General features: G+C 40.1%; 2 protein-coding genes across 3 annotated transcripts; both read right to left on the bottom strand.

The window, feature by feature from the left end:
* Nucleotides 1-486: 486 nt before the first annotated feature.
* On the bottom strand, nt 487-6894 carry LOC144650534 (uncharacterized). The gene is made up of 6 exons (XM_078510225.1): nt 6866-6894; nt 5721-5780; nt 3483-4064; nt 1390-1599; nt 1177-1290; nt 487-800 (listed from the first exon to the last, which is right to left on the bottom strand). Exons 2-6 carry the CDS (start codon nt 5776-5778, stop codon nt 562-564), a joined length of 1203 nt encoding a protein of 400 aa, XP_078366351.1. The 5' UTR covers nt 5779-5780; nt 6866-6894; the 3' UTR covers nt 487-561.
* Nucleotides 6895-12408: 5514 nt separating this feature from the next.
* On the bottom strand, nt 12409-16767 carry LOC144650519 (uncharacterized). 2 transcript variants are annotated; one of them, XR_013570136.1, is made up of 6 exons: nt 16708-16767; nt 16469-16528; nt 14137-14720; nt 13397-13607; nt 13193-13306; nt 12409-12691 (listed from the first exon to the last, which is right to left on the bottom strand). XR_013570136.1 is itself a non-coding variant. In XM_078510216.1 (6 exons), the coding sequence occupies exons 4-6, from the start codon at nt 13479-13481 to the stop codon at nt 12555-12557; spliced, it is 336 nt and encodes a 111-aa protein (XP_078366342.1). In that variant the 5' UTR covers nt 13482-13607; nt 14137-14720; nt 16469-16528; nt 16708-16758; the 3' UTR covers nt 12409-12554. The 2 variants fall into 2 exon arrangements, 1 of the variants encoding a protein (XP_078366342.1); XM_078510216.1 differs by having other exon boundaries at nt 16708-16758.
* Between the last annotated feature and the right edge of the window lie 1743 nt (nt 16768-18510).

The following is an 18510-nucleotide window of genomic DNA, read 5'->3' as shown; positions in this document are numbered from 1 at the left end:
CTTGCTTAAAAAGCAAGACGAAAACACAAGTGCTTAACTGAACTGAAAACGAAGATTTATTTTCACAAAAAGCTTACAAATGTCTTAACTGGAAAATTATTTCGTCCTGTTCAAGTGTTGAATAATCGTGACTTGAGAAAGAACTTTTAATTATGCGTGGGAACACGTGTCGCTGATTGGCTGTTTTTAATTGAAACTAATCGTGCGTGTCCGTACGGAGTCCGTTCTTGCAGCTGATCATTGTTTTCTACATTACAGCGAACGATTATCGATCCCGAACCATTCCTTTGGGATTGCTAACAGCTTTTTCATATAACAAGGAGTCTAATGCGCATGCGCAAAGCGCACGCAAGCATTAGACTCAATAAAATACAGCAATTCGCTCATTTTTTCAACAATTTGATATACACCAACAAGTGATCAATTAAAGGGATTTTGACAACCTTTTATTGCCTTTCTTTCTTAAATGCATATGGTTCATAATAAACTGCAGTCGTATACTGCATGTTTGTGAAAGTGTGAGTTCTTTAAATACTGTTAGAACATCAAAAACCAGATTGGTTATGATAGCTTCTCATCGGATGCAGTACATGGTCTGATAGAGCCCTTCACTATAGAAGAGCCCTGACTGCGTGCCCAGGCGTTAACAATTGGCTCATATCCATCAACTGTGAAATACCGGATGCAGCCCACGAAGTTGGGTGTCATACTCTTGCTTGTAGGCGCTCCCAGAAAATAACCCTTTCCTGACGGTATATCAAGTCTGTTTTTGTTTCCAGGTAAGACGGCCTTCCTTTTAACTGATTAAAAATATTAAGACAGCATTGATTAGGCACAGTTTGTCATTGATATCTAAAAGAATGTTGATATCGGAGTTGATTACAAGTTTACAGCTTAGATGACCAATAACTAAAATCCACTAATCAAAGTGCTTTATTCCAAGTCAAGATTTTCTAATTAATGGACCTGGAAAAGCTTCTACAGTTTTCTATACTTTCCTTGCTGTGCTCGATAAATCCTGTTAAGACCAAAGATCGTGACATATATATTCATGACATTAAATTTTCTCCCAGTACGACCCTCTATATTTTTTCGTACGAACTACCCGTCTTTATCCCTTGCACTATTAACTGTAAAATAATTTATTTTAGTAGGAAAAAATATTTAAAGACTTACCCTGAGCTTCTGAATCTTCGATGTTGATCTCAACTGACTTTTCATTGCGGGTTATATGAACTTTGTGCCATCCTTTGTTTAATGATGGCCGGATACTTTGTATCTTGCTCTCCCCTAATCAAAATGACGTCAGTGATGTTATTTAAAATTAATTAATTAATTAAAACGTTTGTAGATTCAAAGATACGATTTGGCGTTAAGAAATCATGTTACCTGAGCCCACATTGATGCTGTACCAAAGTCGTTTGTTCTTGTATCCAACCGATACATGATCAACGTAGCTACCTTTAGCGGTCATTATCAGACCAGGACCACTCATTTCACTTTTAAACTCGAAGCGGATGTCGTCTACAGCGCGCTTCTTTTTGGATTGGTAGTTGTCTATGGTGATGTAACTGTCACCGCTGGTGCACACACATGAACCTGTAGAACAAGTAATGTTCAGTTCTGCCAATTTCAACTTGAAGTAGAGAAGGAACATCAGAACTCAATTATATCAAAATCTAAAAGAACATACAGAGCAACCGTACAAAATTCATAAATACCGTCAGAAATACAGCGCCGTCACATATTTGCGACCGTGATGATGAATTAAGTCCGTCTTCCAGTCAAAACTAGATTAACATTAATGCCATTGTCCTTGTCACAGTAAAACTTGTTGCCCCAGGACACAAGACGCTACTTTCGTAAGCATAAAAAGGTAAACTTAACACTTGGCCTTTCACAGAGACTCGCAAAGTCAGCACATTCTAACGTATTAAGACGGAATCCACTAGGAAGTCGAGTAATATTTATTACAGTTGGACAAAAATCAATTTCCAGAATAATTTAAATCCTATTGCGTTATTTCCTACCCTTAATAAAAGGTAAAGATGTAAGTAATTATTCGTGATAACACCAACAACAATTTCTTATCAGAGTCTGAGAAAATGAATTTCAAAGTTCACAAGGTATAGGCAAAATCTCACGTGTAGCCATTTTGTAAATTCGTCTTAAGCGATTCAGTGGAATTCATCGGAACTTCAAAATATGTTTTCGATGTGTGGTGTTGTTAGAAAAGATTTCTTTTGATAAGATATTTGAAGCAGTAACAAAAAAGTTTGCATTAAGGTGGAAATAATTCTGGTACAACAATTTATTATCAGAGTCTGAGAAAATAATATTTTAAGTTCACAAGCTATGGGCAAAAGCTTACATCTTTTAAGCGATTCAGTGGAATTCAGCGGAACTTCAAAATGTGTTTTCGATGTGTGGTGTTGTTAGAAAAGATTTCTTTCGATAAGATATTTGAAGCAGTAACACAAAAGCTTGCAATCAGGTGTAAATAGTTCTGGTACATAATTTTGTCCACTAACTACTCGAAGTCCTGGCGGATTTCCTCTTAATAGGTCTGTAATTTGCATACGAATTTAATAATACGGAAATCGAGCAAGTCGATTTGTAGTTGTTTAAGGTAAACAAGCGTGTTTTCATGCCAAACGGCTTCATGCTGCTTCATGGGTCTTCTTGATCCCACTGATTCGAGATCGAATTGGATTCAAGTAATGTTGGTTTATGAGGCGGGAGGAAAAGCGGAGAAAAACCCTCAGAGCAAGGACGAGAACCAACAAAAAACTCAACCCACATATGACGCTGGGTGCAAAGCGCCATTTCAAGCACCATTGAACCGATGGATCCGGGAAATGGTGTTATAAAAAAAAAATTTTAAAGGACACTGTCCTCCCGAAATAGCAAAATTTCACTCAGCTTATTTCCACGTTATATCGTCAAATAGCATCAAATATACAGCTTAGCTGGATAAAAATATCATGTAAAGCAAAACAGAAGCAGTATTATTAAGAGAAAGTGCAGGATTACAAAGATTGAAATGGATTACAGTTTAGGAAATTTGATTTATTGACAGGATGTCAAAAAATCAAACTTGCAATCTTGTGACAGTTTCACCTTTCTAGCCGTTTATTTTGCTTCTACCACTTTTGGCGATGTTTTCTTCTGGCCATAACCATGAAAACAATATGTTTTAGCCGGACAGTGTTCCTTTATACAGTAGAACCCCGGTAACTCGAACTCGGATAACTCGAACAACCCCGCTAACTCGAACAAACTTCCATTTCCCTTGGATTTAAACCCACTTTTCAGTCTTATTAAATCGACCCCGATAACTCGAAACCCCGCTAACTCGAACTGTTTTTCGTTTCCCTTCAGAGTTCGAGTTACCGGGGTTCTACTGTATAATTATTATTATTGTTATTATTATTCACTACCAAAACTGCCGTAATGTTTGAGGTAATTAAGGCTACACTTACCGCAGGCTATCATGCGAGGAAGTTTGCTCAACAGATCACTAAATTGGTTTTCCATTACCACATCCTCATTCCTCTCTGTCACCAACTTAAGTATCGTGTTGAGTGCAGTGCTGCTGGTACCCATGGTCACGATTATCAGCCGAACACCTAGTTTGCGCAAACTCACAGAAGCTGTGGTCACATGTGAGACTTCTGCATTTCCTATTAACTGTTTGCCATCAGTTAGTAGAATGGCAATCCTACGCGTGCTAGTCGCTGACGTTGAAAAGACTTCCTGTGCCGCTTTTTTCAGGGCTTCGTCGATTTGCGTACTGGCTTCGTAACTTGGTGTTCTAGGAATTTCTTGTTGGAGTCGATCAACAGCTCCTTCAAACGCTTGCTTAGATGGATATCGTCCTAATGTCACCTGTACTGAAACTGACCTACTGAACTGAATAATGGCGGCTCGGCTCTGGCCTGGTGCTGCACCTAATTTCAGGGCTGCTTGTTTGACAAAGTTCTTTTCCTTCTGGAATGACGCTTGTGAAATGCACTCCGAAGAGTCCATTATGAAGGCCACATCCACTGAACACCGCGATATCGCTGATGAAACATGCATGATGTAAGGAAAGGGTCGAAATACTTGCAAGCAGAGTAAATTATGCTTATCATAACCTTGATGGTGACGCAATGAATATATGAAAGGCATGACGTTGAAACGAAAATAGGTATTATACTCACGATAGCATGAGTAGGGGGGCAAACAAGGTTAAATAGACAAATATCAGCTGTTTTCTTGTTGTGTCGGATAATGTTTTTCATACCATTTGATTTCAGTATTTTAGTAAAAATATTATGAGTTTCTCGCAGTTTTGGTGCCTTCATAAAAAGAACACGGTTTACGTAGTTAACACGTCAAGTTATCTAGCAGATTTTTAGCTATTTTTTAAACTAACCTTAGTAATGAAACCAGAACTCTATTACTTGGCTCTAAAATGTAATGTGGTACAGACAGCTCGCTATTTCGACGAGCCGATGTTTCGAGAAACGCCATCATTTTAATGATTGCTCCCTGACAGACAACAATGGCGGCTATCGTGAATATGGTGTATTGAAGTAGTGTGTTAGTAATTAAAGCAAGAAGTTTTTTACCTGAAAGAAAAATGTAAGGTTTAACAGGACATCGTATACTCATAAACTCTGCTATACCGCTGCGTTGCTCAGTGGGTAGAGCAAAGCACCAGTATCGAGGAGGTTCGATTCCTGTTGTAGCCTCGAAATTTTTTACAGGCTTTAACTTTTTAAACACCCTTCCAAGATCTGTATTCACTTTACAATTATTCAAGCTAGCTGTACGAGTAACTGGCACTATCCTCCCAGCACTGCTAAAAATAGGAGATACACCGGTTTTCAACGCTCGGAGGCGTGCCATCAATATTAAATTTAATCAGGTAAGGGAGGGGACGGAAACAAAGAAATGGGCGACAATGAAAAACTTAAACAGCGCATTGTTTAAGGCTTTGATTTCTATCGAAGCCCTTTGATATCTTTAGCCGCTTTCCACTGATTAATCAGAACTGGCCGGCCGATCCGGTGGTTTTGAATGTAAAATGGGCCATTACCACGATTTTTCCCACAAATCTACTTTAACAAAGTAAAATATATATATCTTATTAACCACGCGAGAGGGCCGTACTGGGCGAATATTGGCCCGAGGTCTTGACACTTGACAGTACAGATCGAGCGCAGCGAGGTCCGTACAAAAAAGACCGAGGGCCAATATTCGCCCAGTACGGTCCCGAGCAGGCTTGGTTAATAAGAGATTTATTACACGACTGGAAACTTTGTGTAGTGAGAATTGCTACCTAGTAGATGTCGTGAAAAAACAAATGTGCGGCAAAACTTTTACGCGCGCTAAAGAAGTTATATATATTTCTGTGTAAGCCGGGTCATTTCATTTTCAAAGCAATAAAAACTCGGAAATTTTTTTGCAAAAAACAAATCTTTCAAAAATCTTGCGCTAAATCGCCCGGGAATTAGCGCGGGATCGTCCGGGACAAAACCCGGTCCGATACTTGGAAAATATCGGCCCTCGCGGGACCGGAAATAAAGTAATCTGATTTGCTGATTTAGTTATTGGCCCTCGGACCGCCTTAGTCGTGTAATAAATGTCATGTATTGACTGAGTTGGCAGGACAAATCTGACTAACAACGGAGTTCTATCAAATGGAAAGCGCCTTAATCTTCACTTGCACTCACCTTTTGTTTGATGCGCCAGAGCTAACATTAAAATTCCAAGAATTATACAGCTTCCCATGTCTTAAAAGTAAATGAACAGAAAGCTGGCCTCTCAATCAAATTTTACAGAACGGAATTGTGAGCCCTCGATGCAATGAAATCAAACTAGAATACGAAAAGCGCAGAAAGCTGACGTTTCAGAACATAAAGAAAAATAGCGGAAAACCCAAACAAGACTCCGCTAACCTTTAGTTGAAAAACTAGACTCCACGAGATCAAGCGATTCTTCCTGCAAAATATCTGTCAGCTATGTGGACAGAATGATGAAGAAATTTATCCCAATGTTTGTGGGACTCGATAAATTGATCAGGTGAATTTTTCTGCCTTGTTAAGAATAACACTGGAAAAGCGCAAAAAACGTTGTTTGATCACAAGTTTAAGTTGGTTACGCTTTAGTTGTTTCAGTTACAACAAACTTGGCTGTCATAATGACCGTTCAGTTCCGTGACATCCATCAGGTACCTGTCAAATATTTCACAGGTCACTGGCAATGGGTTCGCTTTCCCATTACACAAAATGACAAGTGATTCTTCAACCTTATGTTGACTTGCAGCATCTAACCTAAAGGCTCAGTTATACAGTTAAATAGTGTATCAGGGTACATTCATTAATATGTACGCGGCCCCAGTGGTTATGTTTGCTCGTTTAAAAAACTTGTAGAGATTCAGGGCAATGACTACATGTAGTATAATCAATTCATGAGATTTATTGAACCAAGCAAAAATGAAACCATAGTTAAGTTAGTCGATGACTTGAATTGCCTCATTTCAAAATTGACTCCTTTCTCCGAGCCTAAGCCTCCGAGTCCATTCCTCCAAGTTCTTCCATGAATTGAATTGATTTCAGGATCGGTTCTAAGGTTTGTTGACTTTTCGTTTTTTCAATATTTGTTCATTTTTCAATTATTGTTATTGCCCCTGGGCTAATGGGAGTCAGGCAAAAAAGTATGTGTTCAAATTTCTGCGTTGATAGTATCTCAGATGATATTCCTCGATATGGGGAAATAATTAACTGTATTCTGCGTTCTTAGAGCAGATCTTCGAGGTTTCTAGGGAGTATGCTGTTATTTAATTAGTTGAATCTTAAACTTAACAAATTGCTCGTACCGCCACTGTCAGATTTGTTGTTACTGACATCCTCTAAAATAAAACAACTTTGTTTTACGAGGGTTGCACGTAACAGTCTTCGACTGACAAACCTGTGGCCCTCGGATTCCCGATCGAATTGGAATTTAGAAGTGTTGGTTTTTGTGGAGGGAGGAAAACCGGAGAACCCGGAGAAAAACCCTCGGAGCAAGGACGAGAACCAACAACAAACTCAACCCACATATGGTACCTGGCCGGAATCGAACCCGGACCACATTGGTGGTAGGCGAGCGCTCTCACCACTGCGCCATCCCTGCTCCCCTAAATCTAATCGTATCTGTTCTTTTTTTTCCTTTGTTAGGGGCCCCGTATGTTTACCTGCCACAAAAAGCGCCATAATAAGATAATTATCATTGAGAGTTGTAACTCGATGTAAAAAAAAAAAATTCTAGTTTCAACTGGCATTAACAAAATCTGACTTGAATACAATAAAACGCTTACCTTTGGCCTTTTTGTCATCATTCGAAGCATTTTTATATATGACTTTTCATTTTAACTAGTGATCCACGAGTACTTATTATCCCCAGAATTTTTCATCAGCGTTCAACGATCGAAAGAAACTACGAAAAAATAGAGGAACCTGAACTGTCTAATCTACTCGACGATTTGGGGCCTTTTGAGTAATCTCATTTTCTGTCGGGATATTTACTATCTCCTTCAAAGAGGTTGATTAGTACCGGAAATTCTGGAAAAACATGGCAGTTGTAAATTCTCGCTCTACTTGTTTTTCGGAAAAGGAAACCACGCAGATTTCATCGCAAATCTGCTTCATAATTTGGCATTACAAAGTATATGACAGGCGCAAAGTGACATGATGATAGTCTCTTTAAGGACAAGGACGGGCAAATTACACACAAGGTTGTCTTGCCGCCACCTTGAATGCAAAAGGCATTCAAGAGAATGTTGCCGAACTAATGAAAAAGTACAAGGCAACATTTCCCATTAGATTAAGCAAAATCGATCTGCAGCTGGAAAGAAAGAAAGTGTAAGAAAGACCAAAAAGTAAGATATAAGCTGTGGAAAGCAAAGAGCTTGTAATGTTTATATCTCACGGTTAGAAATGGAACCCACCCAATCCCCACCGTTTAAGCTCCCTCCCTTCCTGATAGTTATTCCAAAGTTCCTAAATGCAGTTTGGATTATGAGTGGTACTTTTAAATCAATGACAATGCCTGTCGCTACTTCTTTCTCTCGCAGGTCTGCAGCATGAAAGGAAACATCCTTGTGCTGTTCTTTCTATCCTTACAATTCTCTCCTTCAACCTCAGCCAGTGGTAAAGCGATCCTTGAGAAGGTAACCAGTGTTTTTGCAAAGCCCACAAATGTCGTCTTTGGCACTTACTCTCGCTCAGCAACCGTTGCTGGACTTTCCAGGTTACTACGAGGAGAGGACAGTGCCAAGGTTAAAGAAAGTTTGAATCAGGTAATCTCCACATTGGCATTATTGGACATCGGAGGAGGCGTCCTAGTTCCTGGAGTACAGATTATGGTTGACGCCATTGCCAAGGAGACTGCATTTCGGGCGACAAGAAAAGCCTTCGCGACGTACAACGGAAAAATGCTTGGGCAACTTAATCGAAATAGCTGGTCTAAGCTGAAATCGGCTGATATGAAACGAATACTGAAAGTACAAAAGCGAAAAATATTGTCAACCTTTTCGGACGATGTGGCAAAACTATCAAGACACAGCAAGACACTGAAACATATCAACAGGGCGAAGAATTTGTTCCGCGTGAAATCCGTAGCGACGTTGTTAGGTCCCTTGTTCGATACAGTCGCCATCGGAATCAACTCATGGGCCTTAAGTACAACAATCAGAGATTGCAACAATGACCCCAACAACTGTAACCGTGGAGCAATCGCCTCAGCTTCACTTGGAATTGTTTCTGGTATGGTTGGTGTAGGAACTTTCGTTGCAGCACTTTTAACGACAGGCACTGTCAATGCAGTTCTCGGGCCTGTTGGAGCGCTTGTGTCGGTCACGCTGGCGATATGCGCCACATTAATAGAATTGTATTATCCGGATCCGGCTCGTCTCAATGCAATAAGACGTGAGCAACGATTGAGTTTCATGAGACAACTGGACCAGTATTCAAGAAAACAACTTTACGGGATACACCGATTTATGGCGGAAAAGAAGGTGGAAAGAAGCGACGTCTATGTTATCAATCAAGCACTTTTACCGAGATACTTTCAAATAAATGACGAATTAATTTTTGGGGAAAATAAAGCCAATAATCCAAGAAAAATGGTCTTTATTCCAGGACATTGCCATCGCCCTTGGAACGGCGTTGATCGATTTGGAACAAGTGATTCGAGGGTATCTTCTTCGATGATTAAATACTGCCCGACCCTTTTGGATGGCATGAAAATATCGCTCGAAAGCAAGAATGACGAAACAGGTTATGGCTTTTACGGATTAGTAAAAAATGCACGAGCTGTAAAAGGATCTTATGGAAGGAGTCAGTTCAGACCCAGTAAACAGTACAAAGGTTCAATCGTTCTCATTAACACCGATCAAGTGCAAAGTTCAGAGTTAAGGAAGCAAGAAGCTCATTTGAACCAAGACCTTCGCTCAATTCGAATTAATACTAAAGAGAAGGGCAACGGTGGTGCATATGATGATCTCGTTACCATCGGAAACATGGAAAATCTTTACCAGGGTGGATGGGTTCGAGTGCAGACAGGGAATGGAAATGATGCCTTAAACATTGATGGATTTCCAAGCCGTCAACAAGGAAGATTAGAGGCTATCCTTGGCTCTGGTCGAAACACACTATCATTCCTTGGTATGCCAGAAGACAAAAACTTTGAGATCAAAGGAATTGAGTACGAACCACAAAGTCAAAAGCTTCACTATTTTCTCGGAAATAACCGCAACAAGCACTACGTTGGCAAAGTTGGAGAAATCAAGATTTTAAGCGCCTCTCCGTTTCAAGATGTAATACACTTGTTCGCAACTAAAAGAAGCCAAAGCGGTGACGATTTCACTGTATTCAAGTTCAAAGGAAAAGCAGATTACGTTATCGACATCAAAAAGGTTGCTAACGCCTTTCGTGGCACAGGCAGTGGAAAGCCGTTTATGTTTAAGATCATTGACAACACAGATAACGGACAGAGTGGAGAGTCAAAATGCAACAATCATACCCCGCTGTTGAAAATTATCAACATTGGTTCAGCGGGTGTTGCCAATGACATTTTACATCGTGTGGATCGCAGACAAGTTTTGATATATGGTAAAGAATCAAGCCAGCAAGACCAGAATGACAACGTCAGCACCATAAATGACCCTTCTACTGCGGCAGCTTCGCCTATAAGCAGGTGTTCAGGTGAGCCTAGTGATGGAAGGCATCCCAAAGGAGGTATAGGTAAGAAGCTGCTTGCCATTGTTTCCTTTCAGACGAAGTGCCCTGGAGAGGTCAAGGCCGATACAGACGAAAATGGAAACTGCATGATGGCCACCAGGAAGGTGTCGGAACTGGATACAATTTTCTATGACGGGAATCGCTACTCCACTGATTTCACTCGTGATATCAAATCTAGACTAACCACGTCGCCGAAGACCTCTGTCTGCACACTGAAGTGTCCTCAAACTCAAGTGTCCCGTTCAACCAAGATAGAAATAGGACTCACACCCAATGGTGTTCTGATCATAAGAAGCGATTTGTTACTGGATCCTTGTGACATGGGAAAAGAAGGTGTGTTGCGTTTGAGGAAGATATCGTGTTTGCTGTGGGAACTAAGATTGGAAGGCACTCCTACTAAATTCACGGGAAGTGGCAAAACACATCAGCTGTATGGTTTCAGCAAGATCTTGAATGAAAATGGAGATACAATTGTGGATCTAAGTCAGGAAAAAAGAATTGAGATCGACTTGTACAAAATGTACGCGAGGAAAAGAGTGAATACCATGGCTGAATCTGCGCGACGTGAGCGAAGCAATGAGGTAGCCAACTCACTCGAAGAATGCTACAGCAGCTCGAAGTCACTAAATAGCGCCAACATTTGCCGACCGTGAAAATATTACCCCCCCACAAACCCTAATTGCAGCAGAGAACTGTTGGGTAGAAGTATATTAAAGAACAAAGCACTTCAATTAGAACTCATGAAAATTATCTGCTATTAATTCACTCTATGCCTAATAAACATCAAAGAAAAAAGCACTTCTATTAGGAAACATGAAAATTATACGGTATTAATTCACTCTGTCCTAACAAACAGACTCAAAAATTATTAAACACATACTCATAGCTTATGGCTTATGGTAATTCTCCACGCCTTTCCAACGCATCACCTTACTGCCCAACCACTCATCCTCTACATAAAACTACGTAATAAAACACTTTTTGGCGGGTTGAACAAAATATCGTGATTTGTCAGTGACGAGCTGATCGACTTTGTCAAGCTATTCACTATACCTTTAGCAACCATTCGATAGCTACTGCGCACATTCGGTTGCCCGGCACCGCTATGACCCCTTTTTCCCCCCTGGGAAAAACATAACTTCGCCTTCGGTGATACGAGCGGGTGTTCATCCTATTATCTTTCTTTCAAATATTAAACAGTTATTGGATAAGGTTTTTGTGTTATCCGGAATAATCAAGGTCGAGGTAAGTGTTATCAGCCGAAGCCGAAGTTTGAGGCTGATAACACTTACCGAGATCTTGATTATTCCGGATATCACAAAAATCGAATTGAATTTCCTTCGCTATCAGATGTCTCCCACATTGCTCTCGGAAATCATGCATTGCGCGCGCAACCTACAGATTAGTGAATAATCTGCTAGCAGATTATTCACTAATCTGTAGGTTGCGCTGATTCTCAGAATTAAATGTAGGCCGGGCTCTTAGCCAATTAGAAGACAGTTAGTGACTACAATGTATAATAGTACCTAATATTTGCCTTTTTTGTATTCACACTGTTTTTTCGGATCTTGTAGACAAATGAAGTCGCCCTCTCACAACTTCGGAAAACGAGCTGCCTTTTTTCTTAGAGTTAGTTTTTTTTAAGCTAAAAAAAAGTTTTTTATTAAGCTAAATACTTCAGACACTTTAATAAAGTATTTCATTCAAACATTTACGCATAAATTTATTTGCAGCAAAATCATGTTGGATGGTAATGCGCACGAGCAGACCATTACTTGTAGGTATTTTATTACAGATCACGTGGCTGTCGGCTAATGCAAAGACAAGAGAAAAATGAATCAAATGATAATTACTATTACTATTCTTCTGAGAAGATCTCCAGAGATTGCCCGAGTATTTCTTACATTAGATACTCGGGACGGAATCTTTACCGAGATGAGTATTGGGTCAGCATCGACTACACAAACAAGGATAACTATTTTAAATAAGATACAGCAAATCGCTCATTTTTTTCAACAACTTGATATACACCAACAAATAATCAATTAAAGGGATTTTGACAACCTTTTATTGCCTTTCCTTCCTAAATGTTTCACGATAATCTGCAGTCGTATACTGCATGTTTGTGAAAGTGTGAATTCTTTACATTTGAAATACTGTTAGAACATCAAAAACCAGATTGGTTATGATAGCTTCTCATCGGATGCAGTACATGGTCTGATAGAGCCCTTCACTATAGAAGAGCCCTGACTGCGTGCCCAGGCGTTAACAATTGGCTCATATTCATCAACCGTGAAATAACGGATGCAGCCAACAAAGTTGGGTGGCATACTCTTGGCTTGTAGGCGCTCCCAGAAAATAACCCTTCCCTGACGGTATATCAAGCCTGTTACTGTTTCCAGGTATGACGGCCTTCCTTTGACCTAATTGAAAAATATTAAGGCAATATTGATAAGGCGCAGTTTGTCATTGATATCTAAAAGAATGTTGATATTGGAGTTTATTACATAGAAGATAATATATGATTGCGCGGAGATATGAAATTTATCTTCGACTGTTCAAATCGATAGCTAACGAGTGAGATATCGGTTTTGAACACGAGAAGATAAATTTCATATATCCAAGCAACCATGTATTATTCTGTTTATTAATTATTATGTTTTTGAAGATTTTCCGAAGATTTTCGACCATTTTCTGAAGATTTCCGAAGATTTTCAAAGTGTTGTGCGAAGGACGTACCAATGATTCCGAACATTTTCCAAAATTTCCGAAGATTTCCGAAGATTGCCGAGGAAGATCCGAAGATGTTTCGACTTAATATCGATAAACTTTGGCTCAAGGAGCATTGAAACTGGTGAACTCTACGAGCTGATTCGTCAAAAATAATATCACACAAGTGTAGCAAAAAATTGTCAAAGACTTACCCTGAGCTTCTGCATCTTTGATGTTGATCTCAACTGACTGTTCATTGCGGGTGATATGAACTTTGTTCCATCCTTTGTTTAATGTTGGCCGGATACTTTGTATCTTGTTCTCCCCTAATCGAAATGACACCAGTAATGTTAAGTAAAACGTTTATAGATTCGAGGATACAGAGGTTAAGATTTTGCGTAAAGAAATCATGTTACCTGAGCCCAGATTGACGCTGTACCAAAGTCGTTTGTTCTTGTATCCAACCGATACATGATCAACGTAGCTACCTTGAGCGGTCATTATCAGACCACGGTCCACTCATGTCACTTTTAAACTCGAAGCGGATGTCGTCTACAGCGCGGTTCTTTTTGGGTTTGTAGTTGTCTATGGTAATGTAGCTGTCACCGCTAGAGCACACACATGAACCTGCCGAACAAGAAATGTTCAGTTCAGCCAATTTCAACTTGAAATAGAAAAAGAGACATCAGAATTCAATTATATCAATATTTAAATTAGTTACAATAGTTAAAGCCCGAGTAAAAGTCCAATAAGAACCGACGATTATCATGAATTTAGTTCGTCTTCCGATTCAGTCACCATAGAAACAGGTCATTGTTAGTGTCACGCGGTTGGAACTTGGTTCCCAAGGAGACGAGACTATTTCTATAGACACATGAAAGGTAAACTCAAAACACTGTGCCTTTCACGCAGACAATTCAAATTTAATAGAAAGAGTTCAGTTATTACTTGCATAGTCAGTACTTTCTAACGTATTAGTTGTCCTGTAATTTGCATACGAATTTATGTAGATGTTTTTGTACTGTGCAAAGCGCCACTTGAAGCACCATTGAATCGATGTAATTATTAAATATGTTGTTATTTTCACTACCTATTTAAGCCAGCGTGAAACTGCCTTCATGGTTTAGACGGTTAAGGCTACTGAGGCTACACTTACCACAGGCTATCATGCGGGGAAGTTTGTTCAACAGATCATTAAATTGGTTTTCCATTACCACATCCTCATCCCTCTCTGTCACTAACTTAAGTATCGTGTTAAGTGCATTAGCTGCTAGTACCCATGGTCACGACTATCAGCCGGACGCCTAGTTTGCGCAAACTCACAGAAGCTGTCGTTAGGTGTGAGACTTCGGTGGCCCCTATCTACCTGTTTGCCATCAGTTAGTAGAATGGCAATCCTACGCGTGCTAGTCGCTGACTTTGAAAAGACGTCCTGGGCCGCTTTATTCAGGGCTTCGTCGATTTGTGTACTGGCTTCGTAGCTTGCTGTTCTAGGGAGTTCTTGTGAGAGTCCATCAACAGCTCCTTCAAACGCTTGCTTAGACGAATACTGTCCAAGTGTAGCCTTTACTGAAACTGACCTACTGAACTGAATGATGGCTGCTCGGCTCTGGCCTGGTGCTACACCTAATTTCCCAGCTGCCTGCTTGACAAAGTTCTTTTCCTTCTGAAATGACGCTTGTGAAATGCACTCCGAAGAGTCCATTATGAAGGCCACATCTACTGCACACTGTGATATCGCTAAAGAAACATGCATGATGTCAGAAATGTGTTGAAATACTTCCAAGCTGAGTAGATTACTTCTCATAACCTTGATATGACATAGTGAATATATGAAAGACATGCGGTTGAACTTGATGCCTTGTCGCGATAGCCTGCGAGCAGGCTCTCTATTCGGGGGCAACGTGAATATTGAACTTCTCGGCGCCGAGGCGCGTCCCGCGTGCCGAAGCGAGTGCGTGGGCGAGCGGCCCGCAGGGGAGAACCTCAATTTTGTCGTGGGCTCGCTTCGCTCGCCGCTCGCGCCTTCGGCACTCGCGGATCGCGCCTTCGGCGCTCGAGAGTTCAATATTCCGTTGCCCCCGAATAGAGAGCCTGCTCGCAGGCTATCGCGACTAAGGCTATTCAAGTTTCAACCGCATGTCTTTCATATATTCACTATGTCACTATCAAGGTATGAGGAAGTTTACGAGCGACTCTCAGACACTATCTTTTAGTAATATGCCCACTTTCCAGCATAATTGAAGACCAGGTGAAGGAGGGACAATCGATGGGTTGAACTCAATTTTGATCTCAATTTTGATCTCAATTTTGATCTCAATTTTGATCGTGGGCTGCGCCTTCGCACTCGCGGGTCGCGGCTCGGCGGTTGAAGAGTTCAATTCCGTGCCCCCGTGGCCTGCTCGCAGGCTATAGTCGGGCCGCATGCTATTTTTTTACTGTACAAAGCAAATAAGGCTGTGATTTCTAAGGGGCAAACAAGCTTACAAGTTTCAAGTTGGTGTTTTATTGAGTTGATAATTTTTTTAACCATACTTTGGATTCAGTATTGTGTTAAAAATATTCTAATTATAATAAGTTTTACGTAATTTCGGCGCTTTCTTAAAAAGAAATTGGCTAGCGTAGTTAACAAGTCAAGTTATCGAGTAAGTTTTTTCAAACTAAACTTAAAATTTCCAAAAGTTGGTTCTCGGAAATATTTTGGCGCAGACAGCTCGCTATTTCAACGAGCTAATGTCTCCAAAAACGCCATCATTTTAATGGTTTCTCTCCTGACAGACATCCATGGCGGCTATCGTGAATATGGTGTATTGAAATAGTGTGTTAGTAATTAGAGCAAGTTTTTTTTTTTTTTTACCTGAAAGAAAAATGTAAGCTAGGGTAAACAAAACATTGGATTCATAAACTCCGCTATACCGCTGAGTTGCTCAGCTGGTAGAGCAAAGCACCAGTATCGAGGAGGTTTTGGTTCAAATCCTGTTGTAACTTCGAAATTTTTTACAGGCTTAAATTGCTGATACAGTTCTGAGCTTCCCATTCACTTTATAATTAGCAAGGGTTATTTTACCTGAAAGAAAAATGTTAGGCTTAACAGAACATCGGAATCATGAACGCCGCTATACCGCTGCGTTGCTCAGCTGGTAGAGCAGAGCACCAGTATCGAGGAGGTTATGCGTTCGAATCCCGTTGTAACCTTTGAAATTTTTTACAGGCTTAAATTTCTAACACCCATTCCAAGATCCGTATTTACGGACTTTACTGTTATTCAAGCAAGCTGTACGAGTAACTGGCACCATTTCCCAGCACTGCTTAGAGAAAAGGTGCACTGGTTTTCGCGCTTGGAGGCGTGCCATCAACATTAAATCATATCAGGTAAGGGTGGGGACAGAAACAAAGAAATGGGTGTCAATGAAAGAGTTCAACAGCTTTGTTTAAGGCTGTGATTCTTATCGAAGCTCTTTGATATCTGAATCTTCACTCACACTCACCTTTTGTTTGGTGCGCCAGAACTAGCAGTGAAAGTCCCAGTATTATACAGCTTTCCATGTCTTAAAATAAAAAGAAGAGAATGCCTGTTTTTCAGTCAAGTTTTACAGAACGAAATTGGGAGCCCTCGAGGATCCTCGAGGCACTGAAATTGAACTAGAATACCAAAATCACACTTAGCCGACTTTTCAGAACATATAAGAAAAAATAGCCAAAAAACGAAGTCTCAAGTCATATATACCCTTCAGTCAAAAAACTAAACTCCACGAGATCCAGAGATTCTTTCTGCAGAATATGTCACTTATGTAGGAAGACAGAATGATGAAGTAATTTATCCCAATGATTGACCAGGGGAATTTTTCCGCGTCCTTAAGAATAACTGAAGAGCACGGAGAACGTTTCAAGTTACAAATTAAAGTCGGTAAGCGGTTTAGTCGTTTCAGTTACAACAAATTTGGCTGTCATAATGACCATTCAGTTCCGTGACATCCATCAGGTACCTGTCACCTCTTTCACAGATCACTGGCAATGGGCACGCCTTCCAACCCACAAAATAAGTAATTCTTTAATCTTATGTTAAATTGCAGCATCTAGCCTAACGCCTCCGTTATATAGTTAAATAGTGTATCATGGTGCATCCATTATGTTTATGTACGCGGCTCTAGTGGTCATGTTTGCTCGTCTAAGAAGCTTTTAGAGATTTAGGGCTTGCAGCTATAATTACTACATGTAGCATAATCAATTAATGAGGTTTATTCAACCAAGCAAAAATGAGGCCATACTTTAGTTCATCGAAGACCAAGATTGCCTCAGTTCAAGATTTACTCCGAAGATTGTACACCTTTTTTGAATAAGACTCTGAGTTCTTGAATTGATTCCAAGATCGATTCCAAGGTTTGTGGAGTTTCCTTCCTCTTTCAATATTTGTTTACTTTTCAATATTTGTTATTGCCCCCTGGCTAATGGAGTCAGGCGAAAACGTATTCTTCAAATTTCTGCATTGATAGTATTGAGTTGATATTTCATAACTTAGAATGCCACACTAGTGATCTGTTTACCAGGATTTAACTTTTTCAAACCTAATTATAGGGAAACAATTCATACATTTTGCGTTCTTAAAGGAGGTATTCGTTGTTTTTAGGGAGCATCCTATTGCTGAATTATCTAAACATGGTTAGATCACAATTTTAACAAATTGTTCGTGCCGTCACTGGCAGATTTGTTATTACTGACATCGTCTGATCGTGTCTGTTCTTGCGCTTTTTCTCATTTCCTTCTGTCAGGTGCCCTGTAAGTTGGACTACCACAAAAATTGCCATATAGAATGCCAGGATCTAAAATGATAAACATTCAGAGATTTAGAATAAATCTAAGTTTCAACCGGCATTAACAAAATCTGACGAGTACAATTAAACGGCAACTTTTGGCCTTTTTTTACAGCAGTCAAAGCTATTCAGTTATCTATGACTATTCATTATAACCAGTTGTCCACGCGCGAGTATATATTATTTCACAATTATTCATCAGATATACATTTATCTACTTAAAAAAGAACGAGAAAGAAATAGCAAACGAAGCGAGCGCAACGCACGAGGGAGTGGGCCGGGACATCTTGGCGCCTCACGTTTTGTGCCGTCCGTTCTCTTGTGATCTTTTACCGAGCTCAACGATCGAAGAAAAATATGAGAAAATAGAGGGATGTGAATAGTCTAATCTACGCAGCAATTTGGCATTTTGAGCAATCTGATTAGCTGCTGTCTCGGGATATTCAACGCTATCCTCTTCGCCCCCCCCTCCTCCGTCAGTTCGTTCTTGACAACTCTCTTATTCACTGTAACTGAAAACTGACGAATATTTCCTTGGTTCAGAAAAATGCCCTCTGTGAAGACTCCTTTTTAGAGAGCTTCACAATGATGTTTTCCCTCTAAGCCTCTAGTAGCCTCTGTCGCTTCCATACTTCATTGTAAATTAAAGGTCGTCGAGTATTTCTACGCTGAGAAAAGGGTCCACTTTATGTATGTCCTATCCTTCCCTAGTGCTTTAT

The sequence above is a fragment of the Oculina patagonica genome, chromosome 1 (assembly GCF_052425735.1).
Source record: "Oculina patagonica isolate OP01 chromosome 1, crgOcupat, whole genome shotgun sequence".
Taxonomy (NCBI): domain Eukaryota; kingdom Metazoa; phylum Cnidaria; class Anthozoa; order Scleractinia; family Oculinidae; genus Oculina; species Oculina patagonica.
This window is presented reverse-complemented; position numbering and strand designations above follow the sequence as displayed.